This window comes from Pseudorca crassidens, chromosome 19 (assembly GCF_039906515.1).
Source record: "Pseudorca crassidens isolate mPseCra1 chromosome 19, mPseCra1.hap1, whole genome shotgun sequence".
In the NCBI taxonomy this organism is placed as follows: Eukaryota; Metazoa; Chordata; class Mammalia; order Artiodactyla; family Delphinidae; genus Pseudorca; species Pseudorca crassidens.
Window position 1 is genome coordinate 22,626,542 of NC_090314.1, and position 13,550 is coordinate 22,640,091.

Below are 13,550 nucleotides of genomic sequence, written 5' to 3' on the forward strand. Positions count from 1 at the left end.
GGTCCAGGTGTTGGGACTTGGCGCTTTCACTGCTGTGGCTGGGGTTCAATCCCTGGTCGGGGAACTCAGACCCCGCAAGCTTCATGGCTTGGCCAAAAAAAAAAAAAATTCTGTTCCTCAGTGCCATGACCTTCTAAGGGCTCAGTAGGCACATGGAGCTAGTGGCTACTGCACTGGACGGCACAGGTTTAGAACATTTGCATCATCATGGAAAATGCTATTGCAGAGCAGTGCTTTAGAGTTTAGAGCAATTTTCCTTTCCCTGTCACCCACCCCCAGCATCTTAAAGCTCCCCCAGAGACCAGCGAACTTTGCTCTTTTTAGGGTGCTTCAGAAGCCACCCTCTGGGGAGGAGGTAAGATGTGGGGCTGGACACCCAGTGCCTGATTTCCCCAGACTGTGAGAAAGAGCCCAGGCTTCAGTTTTCCTCATCTGGTCTCTTGGCTCATGACCAGGTGTACGGAAACTTGCCTCCCCCGTTCTGGGCTGTGTTTGGGGCTCTTGGTTACTGAGGGAGAAGACCTCTCTTTGTCAGTGACTAGGAAACCTTGTGTTCTAGGCTCCCCAAATTGAGCGCTGGATATTGAGGGTCCCCTCCTTCATAGGCCTCTAGATATTTTGAGGTGTCTCCACTTAATTTTCTTGCCCATGGACTTAGGCCTAGTTCACTGGGGAGACAGACCCCTAGGAAAAAGGAATGTTAGAATTCCTGGTCCAGTATGCATTGGTCTAATCTGTGCGCGTGTCTCTGGTGTCCTATCTTTCTGTCCTATTATTCTGACTCCTAGGTTCATCCTGGACTTAAGCTGTGTCCATGATAGCACTGGTCGCTGAAAGCCATTTCCTTCCACTGATAATTTTTCATTGCCCTGCCCTAGCCCAGCTGGAGTTTCCTCTGGACTTGATTTTCAGTCCTGATAACTCTTCTGTATACACACATAAACTGCGAGATTCCAAAGTGTTTTTCCTGACACCACTTGTGTGTCTGAGGTGGGCAACACTAATATGTCCCTTCCCTGAGTCAGATGTCCATCCCTGGGTCACTACATGCACACTATCGGTGTGTTCTTGTCTAACGTTACCACCACCGATTCCAAGGAGATACGTTCCAGCTGGAGAGCCCATTTCCAACAGCTCTCTGGCTGAGCTCTGAACTTGGACAAGTCATGTGCAACCTTTCTAGGCTTGCAGTCTCATCTCTAAACTGAAGTTATAACTGCATGCAAGAACCCTTCTAGATTTAAATGACCAGGGCTCCTCTACTCCCAAGTGAGATGTAGAGTCCCCTATTTCTCTGCATTCCCTAGTGTATGTCCCTCATTATTGTTTGCTATTCAGATCCATCCTATTAGGCCTCTGTTCTAACCCCAAGGAGTGTTTGTGCGGTTCACCTGGCCTTGTAAAGACACAGAATAGTTTATCATAAAGACACAGAATAGTTTATCATAAAGACACAGAATAGCTTACCTCCATAGAAACTACAACTTCCATCAGGCACTACTTCAACGGAACAGGAAAGGATGTGGGGGCGTGGTCCCAATGCCCTGGTAGCTTTGAAGACAAACTACAACTCCCAGGATAGCCGCGAGATCTCTGCAGAGCGAAAGGAGTGACTGAACTCTGACTGGAGGCCGGGCTGGTCCGGCACCACCCCGACAGTCTCCAGAAAGGGGCGTGGTTATAATTTAAGGGCGTGGCCTTACAGGCAGCAGGAAGAAGTTACCTGTTGAATCTTCCTATCCATTCTCTTCCCAGCCTTTGTAGCTAACCCTAAGAGGGAAGCTGCAAACCACTAGCCTCTTCTGAAAAAGAGGTAAGGGGACGTAGACAAGGGGCAGCGAAGGAGGCTATTGCATACCTTAGGAGGGGCCAAACAGCTACTTTCTACCTGCTGAATCAGGTGAACCGTTCCATGGGGGCGGGGACCAGCATATGAGAAAAGGGCAAGGACGGAGGAGGTATTTATTTGTTCTCTTTCAAGACTAAATTTAGGGCCCTTCGTCTGCAGACCCATTGGCGGACCGTGTCTTGGGAACCCTCTTGGCCTCTGGAAGAGCCAAGAACGGGGGCCAGTTTTCCGCAGCAAAAGGTACGGCCCGTCTGGGCTTCCTCCCGTCTGTGTATTTCCTAGCCCCCAAACGACAGAGCCATATGGCTTCCGCGGTCTGGGGGAGTGCTCCCTGGTGGGGCCCACCGCCCCCAGCCCCAGCCCGGCCGCTCACGGACATCGACTTCTGCTCTGGGGCGCAGCTGAAAGAACTAACCCAGCTGATCCAGGAGCTGGGTGTGCAGGCGAGCTGGAGTGAAGTTCCCAAGCCAGGACCAGATCTCCTCCAGGCCAAGGACTTTGTTTTCTCTTTGCTTGCTAAGTAACCCTCCCAGCCTTCGGGAACTTACAGCTCTCAGCTCCGCCTCACCCCGCCCCGGCTCTGGATCACGACTTTATGATCCCTTCTCTTTCCTTAGGTCTCGTTCACCGCCGGGACCCTCGCTTTCCTCCTCAGGCAGAGCTCCTGCTGCTTCGTTGCGGGATTCGCGAGGGCTCCCTGGATGTGGGGCCTGCGCCTCTAGGTCCCTACGCTCGGGGACCTCACTACGACGCCGGCTTCACACTCCTGGTGCCCGTGCTTTCGCTAGATGGCACTGGGCAGGAGCTGCAACCGGACGTGGGATCGTGTTACACATGGCTCTTCCTCCCAGAGCAGGTACGCGGAACCTCGGTCCGGGAGGCATGGCAGGATTGCCTAGGACCCCCACTCCCAGGAGGACGTGATTCGATCCACCCAGCTCGAAGCAAAGAAACTCCCAAGGATCCGCAAATCTCCGTGGACCAGCTACACGTCACTGAGCCTGAGGCACACGAGTCTTTGGAAAACTCACCTAGTAATGTTTCAGTGCCAGAATTGCCTCACCAAACGTAACCGATGCTGGCTTTCCCTCACCACCGAAAAAAACGGATGGTGACGTCACCAAAGCAACCGACGTTAGCCCAGTGCCACAGACGTTGGAGGCTCCGGAGGCATGGCCCACATTGTGCCCCGCCCAGGTGGTGCCTGGTTCTCTGTTTCGCTGGCTGCGGTCACTGAGTCCCCGTTTCCGGTTCCGGGTGCCCCGCGCTTGGTCCACGCAGCCCGCCACGCGGGGGTCACCACCATCCTCCTGGCTACGCCCGGGCCCCCGCGCCGCCTCCTGCTTTTCGACTTGATCCCCGTGGTGTCCGTGGCCGGCTGGCCCCAGGGCCCTCGGAGCCACTCGTGGGCCGGCCCGCTGGCCTCGGAGTCGTCTTCCTTCTACCTGGTGCCCGGCGGCGGCGGCGGCGGCACAGAGCGGCCGGACGCCTCCGGCTGGCAGCTCTGCTTCGCCGGCCAAGAGCTGGCGCTCAAGACGCGCATATCCGTTCCCCTGCTGCAAGCGCACGCGGCGGCTCAGGCGCTGCTGCGCCCTCTGGTGGCCAGGACTAGGGTCGCGGCGCCCTACCTCCTGCGGACGTTGCTCTACTGGGCGTGTGAGCGGCTGCCCGTGCCCTCTCTGGCGCGACCCGAGAATGCGGGCGCCTGCTGCCTCGGGCTGCTGGATGAGCGGGGCCGGGTGCTCGAGGCCGGGACGCTGCCCCACTATTTTCTGAGTGGCCAAAAGCTCCGTGCGGGGGACGGCGCCGCTTCGCTGCTCGGGGCGTTGGCCCTGCTTCGCAGGGACCCTGCCAGCGCCCTGCGCGCCGCTGTGGAAGAGGCCAAGGTTGCACGCAAGGGGGGCGGCTTAGCCGGCGTGGGAGGCGGGGCCCATTAAAGACGCTGTTCCTACTAACCTGGAATGTGCTTCTGCTGGCCAGCGGGATGTGGAGGGGGCTGCTCTCCCCTCACCTGGGAGACAGGCTGAGCCCTTTGGGCCTGAAGAGCCCGTTCTAGAAGGCCTCCTCGCCGGTTCCTCCGCTTCCTCCCACCCTCCTCCCGCCCCATCCCTGGCACAGGTCGTTCCATTCTGGCCTCTCCACTTTCCAAATCTGTGGCCAGCACCCCGCCCACTCCGGTGCAGCCCCTGGCATCCACCTCCCGCCAGTTGTTATGGTCTTTTCGCTTAGGGGTCAATAGGGATGGGGGTAATATATTTGCTGAAAAAACGTGTAAAGGAGAAAGGTATGGACACCAGGGACTGACCAATTTGTCTCACACAAAAGCAGAGACATTAAGGAGGCCGGATTTCACCCCAGGCTAGACCTCACCACCACCGCTATCTCTTCAGTTATTCCCCCCACCTTCCTCATCCAGTTCTGTCCTCCATCCCGGGCAATAGGGTCCCTTTCTCCATTCTCGGGGCATCCGCCATTCCATCTATCTAAGCCCAACCTCTCCCCCCATCCAGAGTTCCATTCAGTGAAGTCGCCTCCTTGTCCCTCCTCCTCTGAACCCGGAGACATGCGAGACATGCGGCCTTGCCTCGGCTCCGCCTGTCTCTAAGACCGTCGCCACTCCCTGCCTCCAAGGAACCCCGGGGTTCCGCCCGCCCAGCTTCACCTCCCCCTCTTTCCCGGCGTCTCCGCCTCCTGCCCCGCCCCCGGACCGGCTCTCGGGGGAGGGGAAGCCGCTGTCGCGCCGCCGCCTCAGCTTCCCACAGCCGCTACCGCTGCCGCCGCTCGGTTTGGTCCAGCCGCCAGGCCCAGTGCTCACTTCGCCAGACCAGGGCTCTCTGCGGAGACACTCTCACTCCTTCCTGGGGTCCGGGACGTCTAGCTGGGCGTGGGGGGAAGCTCCGCTTGTGGGGTACAGGGAGGGAGGAGCCTGGAACCGGAGCCAGCGCCAGCCGTCCCCGGATCAAGAGAGGACAGGTTGAGGGGCGTCGGGGAAGGAAGAGGGGGCGCTATAGGCAGTCCCGGGGAGGACAAGGAAGGCCTGTCGCAGAAAGCTCTGATGCGCTCTGACTTATAGCGCGTCTGTTCACATTTGGGGACCCGTGACAACGTGGGTGCACTCCTCTCTCGGGGGGCTGGTTGGATTGGAGGGCGTGGGATCTAAACAGCACCAGCTGTCCCCGAGGAAATTAGGGGCTGCCAGAAAAAAAGAAAAAGCCAAAAACCTATGCTCCTTATTCCGAGGTGACACAGGGCCCTCCAGACAACCACCTGGTGTAACCACTAGGAAGGGCGGATTTGGAGGTGACTTCAAAAGGAGTGGATGGTAACAAGGTGAGGAAAGGGGCTCAGCAGCTGGAATGCTGTGCCACTAGAAATGGGGGTGACTTGGTAAAAAGCGGTATCGTCCAGAGACAGGGTCTGGGAACCTCTTCTTGCTGATTGGCGACAGTCTGGATATTTCAAGGCATACTTTTTTGGGGATTTCAGTGAAAAAAAGTGGGGGATTCTTCAATTAGAGGGTGGCAAAAGAAAAGACCCCAAGGTTGGGTTCTTCCTAGACACTGGCAGCACCCCAGCAGGGGTGGGGTGAGCTAATATCCCCAAAGCTAAGGACCCACACCCTTAAAATTACAAGGGTGGCTTTGGCAGGAGTGCAGGGCCTGGAAATAGGGTGGAAAGGTGCCTGGGGATATTGGAACCACATCGTGGAAAATTTGAGGGTCTTGGCTTTGGGATAGTGTTAGTGGGGGACAGGGACACTGGAGATCAGAGAAGGGGGAGTTTTCTGTGGCGGGCAAAGGTCGAGGGTGGGGTCAACTGACAGGTACATAGGCTGCTGGGTCTGGCGAAGCTAGCAGGAGGCCCAAGGGTGGGAGCTGGTGCCTGGGGTGGGGGTCGTCTAGGGCTTATCCTCAGGTCCCGTGGGTGAGGCGGCGAGTCGGACCGGAGAGTCAACAGCATGTCCTGGTGAGCTAGCGGGCTTCTCCGGGGAGGCCCAGCGCGCTCCGGGAGCCTGCCGGTTTGGGGGTGTCTCCTCCCGTGGTGCCATGGCGGCACTGGCCAGCAGCCTGATCCGGCAGAAGCGGGAGGTCCACGGGCCCGGGGGCAGCCGGCCCGTGTCGGTGCAGCGGCGCGTGTGTCCCCGCGGCACCAAGTCCCTTTGCCAGAAGCAGCTCCTCATCCTGCTGTCCAAGGTGCGACTGTGCGGGGGGGGGGGGGGGGGTCGGCGCGCGCGACCGGACCGCTGCCCGGGTGAGTGGCTGGGGCGGGGTCTCCGGGCCGGCGGTCTCTCTGCCTGGGAAGGTGAGGCCAGGGACTCGGAAGAGCGGGGCCCGACTGACAGGGACTGCCCGAAAGTGAAAGGAGGTGGGCCTGGACCACAAACCCTCGGCCAGACGATGCCTCAGTTTCCCTTGTCTCGCGCCCATAACCCCGAGTCTCCTCGCTTTCGAGGGCAGGGGGAAGGCTTGAGGGGCTAAGCCTGGTGCCCCGAAGCCTGGAAGCTCCCGCTCGCCCCCCCCAACACACGAGTCCCCACCCCCACCATCCTCTGACTACGTGCCCTCTCTCTCAATGAGAGATTCTTTCAATGCCGAGCGGAGGGGCCTGGGGGTTCCGGAAGCCTGGGTCACCCCGAGGGTTTCTGCGGCTCCGGAAGCCCCGCTCCCGCCCCGGTTCCCCCGCTCCTCCGAGCCTTGGCTCCGTTCCTCCTTGCCGAGCTTGCCTGGCTCGGTACCAATCTCCCCAGCTCTCCCCCGGGTGTCCTTGCAGCTACCTCGCGAGTCCGCCCCTCTGTGCGCCCTTCTCCCGTGACGTGCACTTCAAGAAGGAAGCTGGGCACTCCCCAATGACCGCCTACGCGGCTCAGAAATCGGGCCCCACGGGCTCAGGAGACCCTCTGCCGCGAGGAACTCAGACACACTACACGGCTGGATACCCGCACGGAGACTGGCGGTCGTACCACCTACGAGGGGGTACCGGGAACTCGGCCGCAAGCGCCAGGCAAAGAGAGTTGTGAAGGTTAGCCTGTGGTCCCCGTCCCGGTGCGACAGGCGGGAAGTCCCTCTGGCCTCGCTCCCATCCGCTCTCAGCTCCCCTAGGGGGAGACCCTCCCACCCCGCCGCTGGCGTCCTCCTCCCCCCGCCGCCGGCCCTCCGCAGTGGTACGGTCAGCAGCCCACCCTTTGTGTGGGACCCAGCCCCCACGTGAGTCAGCCTGCCTCACCAGCTCCCTGGCCCCCTCCCCCATTTCCTTGGTTTGGTACCGAATATCCCCCATCCCAGGCGGGTTACCTGGCTGAAGGGGAGAGGCTGAGCCTCAGGGACGGCTGGGACCCCCGCGAGCCAGCAGACAGACAGACAGACAGATGGGTCAGTGTCAGACAGTCCGGCGCTGGGCCAAGGCGAGGCCCGCGCGAAGCGAGCGGCAGCTGCAGCAGCAGGTGCTGAGTCAGCGTCAGGTCCAGTCCCACCCCCACCCCTGAGGGGGCGCCCCTACCCTGGGGTCACCTTAATGCCCCCCACATTCGCAAACACACTGCCCTTTCAGCAGCTCTGCCTGTCTCCCTCTGTCCTCTGCGTTTCCATATATCTCTCCCCTTCCTCTTCCTTCTTCTCCCCTCCCCCCATTCTGGTTGAGCTGTAGAGTAGGAATTAAGCCTTTAAATAAATTTCAATCAATTCAACTGAAAGCTGGTTAGAGGAGGCAGAAGGGACCCACACCCCAGCTTCCTCTGGAGTCAAAGAGAGGTGGGAGAGAGCTTGCTTAGAGGGTCAGGGAGCTGGGGCCCTGGGACCCTCTTCCTTCCCTCCATCCTCCTTTCTTTCTCTCCTCTGATCCCGCCAAGTGTAGCAATGTTTCTGGGAACAGAGATGTCATGTTCCAAGATGAATGTCTCTCTCTCCAGAGACTCAGCTCAAAGGCATCGTCACCAAACTGTTCTGCCGCCAGCGTTTCTACCTCCAGGCGAATCCTGATGGGAGCATCCAGGGCACCCCAGAGGACACCAGCTCTTTCAGTGAGAGGGGAAGCCAGCTGCTGGGTGGGAAGGGGGAGCACAGGCACAGGAGATGACAGTCCTATTGTGGCTTAAGGTTCTGTTGTTTTCAGTCTGGCTCTTTGACCCCGCAAAGGAAGAAGTAGAACTAGGACCATAATTGAGGGGGGGCTCAGATGGGAATTGGAGGCTTGGGGTACCGATACCCCTTCTCTCCACCCCCAGCCCACTTCAACCTGATCCCTGTGGGGCTCTGTGTAGTCACCATCCAGAGTGCCAAGCTGGGTCACTACGTGGCCATGAACGCTGAGGGGCTGCTCTACAGCTCGGTGAGACAAGGGGGCAGAGTGGCCTGGAGTCAGGGGACTCCCCTAGCTACAGCCTTCCCAGCTACAGATATTTTGCAGCTCAGGGCTTCCTCTCCCTCCAGCTCTTGCCGACACCCTGTCCTCACTGCCCGCTCCCAAGCACCTCCTGTAGCCTCCCTCCAATCCCTTCTCCTCCAATAGCCTCCTAAATACCCCCAGGCTCTTTGAATGTCCAACTCTTTCAATCTTTTAGGACCCCTGTGTCTTCTCCAACCTCCTCTAGACCTCATTATTACTCACTTCCCCAGAGTCATTCAGGATGCTGGGGAAGGATTCAGGAACTCCTCCAAGCAGAAATTCCCTCCAGGTGCCCTGGATGGTGAGAGGTTGGGAGTAGAGCAGAGAGAAGTTATCTTCTTATCCCAGGCCCCCAGAAGTCTAGTTCCCGGCCCTCGGGGGGCCACCAGACTCTTCCTCATGCTCCCTTTCTCCCAGTTCCTGTGTGGACTCAGAAGTTGGCTCTGCCAGTCTCAAACATATGGATTATATCCTGCCTTGTTCTTCCCAGGGCTCCCTTCTGTTCAGTGATGTGTCTTTTTGTGTTTCTGTCTGTGTGTGCCTTTCTGGGTCTTTGTCTCCTCAGCCACATTTCACAGCTGAGTGTCGCTTTAAGGAGTGCGTCTTTGAGAATTACTATGTCCTGTACGCCTCTGCTCTCTATCACCAGCGTCGTTCTGGCCGGGCCTGGTACCTGGGCCTGGACAAGGAGGGCCGAGTCATGAAGGGAAATCGAGTCAAGAAGACCAAGGCAGCCGCCCACTTTGTGCCCAAGCTCCTGGAGGGTGAGTATGGACCCCCAGGGAAGAGGTGGACCACATGGGACGGTATTGACCTTGACATGGACATTTAGTGACACACAGCTAAGGGGCTGTAAGTGTTTTAAGAGGACACATGCTATGACAGATCAAGCCAGGAAGGCTTTGGCCTTTGGAGGTTTGGGAAGCTCTCCTTCTGTGGGTTCCCAGAGGAGGAGTGTAGGGGAAGGGAGCCCTTCCGAATGATCACATGTGACAGTTTTTCCAAATGGTTAACTATTACATTACATAGCTTGCTGGTTTTCCAGCCCCCTATAGTAGTTACTTCCCTGCCTGCCACTCAGCCCCAAAGCCAAAACCACACATTTTATTCTTTGGGTAGCACAGCACCCCACTGCTAGGTACTAGTTTCCATATTGGTCAGCTTTCACTACCATAACAACCCCCCCACCTCATCCCCCAAATCGGTGGCTTCTAACAAGAAACATTCCTTTTTGCTCTCAAGTCTGCAGGTCAGTTGCATCTCTGCTTCAACCTGTGGGTCAGCTCCTTGCCCCACGTCTTCCCACTCCTGGGCTCAGGCTAAAGGAACAGCTCTTGTTTAGGATATGTCATTCTCCTGGCAGAGGATCCAGGAAAAAGAAACTTGCAATGCTTTTAAAGCTTCTGCTAAGCTATGACACATGTCCTATCTGCTCACATTCTGTTGGCTCAAGGAGGTTACATGGCCAAGCACAAAGCCAATGATGTAGGACAATATATTCTGAATCATTTTAAACAAGAATAGAGTCTCTCACAGATGTCAAGGAGCTCTTGATATATTCTTATATAATCCTTTGTTAGGATGTGGATTGCCATATACTCTACGATTTGTAGCTTATTTTCTTTTTTCTTTCTTTCTTTCTTTATTTGGCTGTGCCGGTCTTAGTTGCAGCATGCAGGATCTAGTTCCCTGACCAGGGATCGAACCCAGGCCCCCTGCACTGGGAGCGTGGAGTCTTAATCACTGAACCACCAGGGAAGTACCTGTAGCTTATTTTCAAGTTGTCTTTTTAAGAAAGAAAACTCTTAATTGTAATACAGAAAATGTATCATTCTTTTCTTTTAGAGTCAACATTTTTGTATCTTGTTTAAGAAATCTTTCCCTTCCCCAAAGTTCAAAAGATATTTCTATTAAAATTTTCAGGGGCGTATTTTTTTTAAGAAGATGTTGGGGGTAGGAGTTTATTAATTAATTTATTTATTTTGGCTGTGTTGGGTCTTTGTTTCTGTGTGAGGGCTATTCTCTAGTTGTGGCAAGTGGGGGCCATCTTCACCGCGGTGCGTGGGCCTCTCACTGTCGCGGCCTCTCATGTTGCGGAGCACAGGCTCCAGACGCGCAGGCTCAGTAGTTGTGGCTCACGGGCCTAGTTGCTCCGCGGCACGTGGGATCCTCCCAGACCAGGGATCGAACCCGTGTCCCCTGCATTAGCAGGCTGACTCTCAACCACTGTGCCACCAGGGAAGCCCCAGGGGCGTATTTTTAACATTTAACCATCTGCCGTTGATTTTTGCATATGGTGTAACGTAAGGATCCAATTTAATCTTTTCTTCCATATGGACTGCCATTTTTCCAGGCCTAATTTTTGAATTGATGTGACATACAAGCCATATCACATACCATAACATCATACATACGTGGTTCTGTTTATGGACTTTCTTTTTATTGGTCACCTACTTTATCACTGCATTGACCATAATGAGCCATGGTATCTGGTTAAGAAAGGCTCCCCTCTCTTTTTTTTGTTGTTTTTTTTTGTGTTTCAACCAGGAGTGTTCTGGCTGTTTTCACCCTCTTACTCTTTTATGTCAAGTTTGGAGCCATTTCATCAAGTCCCAGGAAAATCTCTGTTGGGTACCAGTCTGTGCTCTTTACACGTGCAGCTCATTGAACCCTCACCACTACCTGATGAAGGTCAGTGTTATTTTCCTCATACTACAGCTGAGATGCACAGAGATGGACTGCTGGCACACAGCTGCAAAGCAGTAGCTCCTCTGCATGCTCCCAGCACCCAGCTCACCCAGGCAGCACAGTGGATACACTGATAAGCCTGAGACCACAAAGCCTGGGTCATCTGCGGAGTCACTAGCAGTGCATGCTGTCACTTTGCTGAGGATCCCTGGTGACAGCAGAAACCATGCACGTTTCTAAGTTGACCATCTAATTCATTTCATTCTCATTGACTGAAAAACAAAGCAAAAAACAAACAGGAAACTGACCCCTGGAGATAGTTCATATTGAAAAAGAAGGCAGGCTGGCAGTGGGTCTCCATAATAGAGGGGAAGATGTGTGTGTGTGTGTGTGTGTGTGTGTGTGTGTGTGTGTGTGTATTGGTATTCACATCAGAGCAAATGACTAGTATCTGGATTGTTTCATCAATTCCATATTTCAGTTCTTGAAAGAGCAGGAGGTAATCATATTACCAAGAAGATTAAATGACTTTCCAAGTCACTCAAGTTCTCTATCCTCTTAGTTCATGGGAGTAATATTTAAGGCCCTTCATTTGCAAGGTTATTTTGAGCAAAATCTATGTAGAGCAAGTGGCCCTCCATACTGGGTCAGCAGCTTCAACATCACTTGGCAGCTTGTTAGAATGCAAATTCCTGGGCCCCACTTCAGTCCTACTGAGTCTTATCACAGGGTGTGAGGCCCAGTAACCTCTGTATCAGCAAGAAACCCCCTCCAGGTGATTCTGGCGCTCCTGAAGGTTGAGGACCTCTGGTGTAGGGCATCCACCACAGCACCCAAAGCGGTCAATTTTCAGTGAATGCTAACAAGTTTGGTCAAAGGTCACAGAGCTAGTTCATGGAAAGCCTAGACCTTACTTGGTCTCTGGCCCTACCGAATAACTTTTTTCACCAACTGGAGTCTTATCTCCAAGGATCAAGAGCTGCAAGTTCAGATATTTGTATTAAATAGATCACCTGAAAATATTCAAGTTTAGGGATTGGAAGAATAACAGAGGTGAGCCTTAGGCCTGTGAAGCACCATGGACAATTCTTAGCTTGTCATTTAAGACTCTTGTAGGTTGAGGCTGGGAGGCTGACCAAGTCCAATGTACACATGGCATTCTTAGAGATGCACATGTCTGTGTATACACCCCTCGAACATAGGAGTTGCTAAGGGTCCATTATCCGCGAGTGGGTTAAATCTTTACTGCAGTTGTCAGGCTGGGTTACATTGGGTTTTTTATATTACAGATAGCTTTGGGAACAGAAATCTTTATTATAACAACATTAAAGTAAACAAACAAAAAACCAAATCAATAATAGTCATCTCTCTCAAAGAACTGTTCGTTTCTCACTTTCCATTGTTTAGCTCTTTGTAGACAAATTTTCATCTCATCCCATCCACAGTGAACTCCCAGTTTTGTGCTCTTCTTTTTCACTGACTTTATCATAAATATTTTCTGTGATGTTCCCTAGTCTTCATAATTGTCATTGTGATGTGGCTGGAAAAGATTGCCTCAAACTGAGATAACGGGATTTAATTGTAGTTATTTATCTGGCTACCACTATTTCCTAAGTAACAGTGTTGTGGCTACTTTTCTATAAGTCAAATTTTCTTCTTGTTGATGTCTTTCTTTAGATTAACTTCCTAGAAGTGGAATTACAGCAAAAGAGAGTATAAACACATCTGACTACTGGAGCGATAAGAAAGATGTTTCCCAAAAAAGTGACCATTTCTTTGTTAGTGGCAATGTATAAAGACGCTTGTTTTATAAAAAGTAGTCCTCAGCATTGGATGTCATTATTCAACTCCCCTCCAACTTTTTTTTTTTTTTTGCCAGTTTAGTGAGCATGTAAGTTTACCCTGTTATCGTTGCAATTTTCCTTTTTGTAAATCCTACATCCCTTCTTCCTTCCAAAGACATCTGGTCAAACGGGCTTCAGAGAGAACTCATTTCAATTAGGGTGTACGTGTATGTGTGTGCATGATGTGTAGCTATGGTTCTTTGTATCTGGATACATATAAGAGTCCGAGTATCTGACCATCTCTGTGTGTGCATCCGCTTCCATGTTTATGCCTCAAAGAACAGACGTGTTGTGGAGTGTATATGTCTGGGGTTCTGCTGCGGACCTTGTTTCTGAGCATGTATTCCTTGGAGTATGCTCATGTGTATGTGTGAATAAATTGTAGCGTGGAATCATGGAGGAGATGCAAGTAATGAAATCAAACACAGACCACTTGTGGCTTAACACAGTTCTCTCATCTGTACCTTCCCGCATAGCTCTGCTAACATAGGGAACCAATTAATGAATTCCAAATAACAGTGAAATGTTTAGAAGAGTTGGGACGATTTGGAAAAAAGTGGACAGATCCTACAAGCCTCTAGTTTTCATGCAGAAAATAAATAAAGCTTCAGTGGGCTGGGACTTTGAAAACCATTTATCAAATGAGTGATACTGGGCAGTGATACATACCACCACCAACAACCCCCGCCCATGCCTCCGTGCTCTGTTCTCTGAGTCTAAAATGAAGATCGGAGCAAAGGATGCTTGTGAAAGTTAAATAAGATGATGCTCATAGAAGGTGCTCAGAA

At 53.4% G+C, this 13,550-nt stretch overlaps 2 protein-coding genes and 1 long non-coding RNA gene across 5 annotated transcripts in view; 2 read left to right on the top strand and 1 right to left on the bottom strand.

The window, feature by feature from the left end:
• Positions 1-13,550, bottom strand: part of LOC137211787 (uncharacterized) — a 350,093-nt gene that overhangs the window by 11,201 nt on the left and 325,342 nt on the right. The window lies entirely within an intron of this gene.
• Positions 1,048-3,940, top strand: LOC137212529 (transmembrane protein 102-like). Its single transcript, XM_067716021.1, is given in 6 exon segments — positions 1,048-1,060; positions 1,776-1,813; positions 1,982-2,089; positions 2,706-2,913; positions 2,916-3,047; positions 3,050-3,940. Coding segments are annotated over 6 exon segments (1,236 nt in total). The 3' UTR covers positions 3,787-3,940.
• Positions 7,724-12,744, top strand: LOC137211782 (fibroblast growth factor 11-like). 3 transcript variants are annotated; one of them, XM_067714402.1, is made up of 5 exons: positions 7,724-7,865; positions 8,070-8,173; positions 8,796-8,994; positions 10,778-10,921; positions 12,596-12,744. In XM_067714402.1, the coding sequence occupies exons 1-5, from the start codon at positions 7,739-7,741 to the stop codon at positions 12,598-12,600; spliced, it is 579 nt and encodes a 192-aa protein (XP_067570503.1). In that variant the 5' UTR covers positions 7,724-7,738; the 3' UTR covers positions 12,601-12,744. The 3 variants fall into 3 exon arrangements, with proteins under 3 accessions (XP_067570503.1, XP_067570504.1, XP_067570505.1); XM_067714403.1 differs by having other exon boundaries at positions 8,880-8,994; XM_067714404.1 differs by lacking the exons at positions 10,778-10,921; positions 12,596-12,744 and adding an exon at positions 9,896-10,054.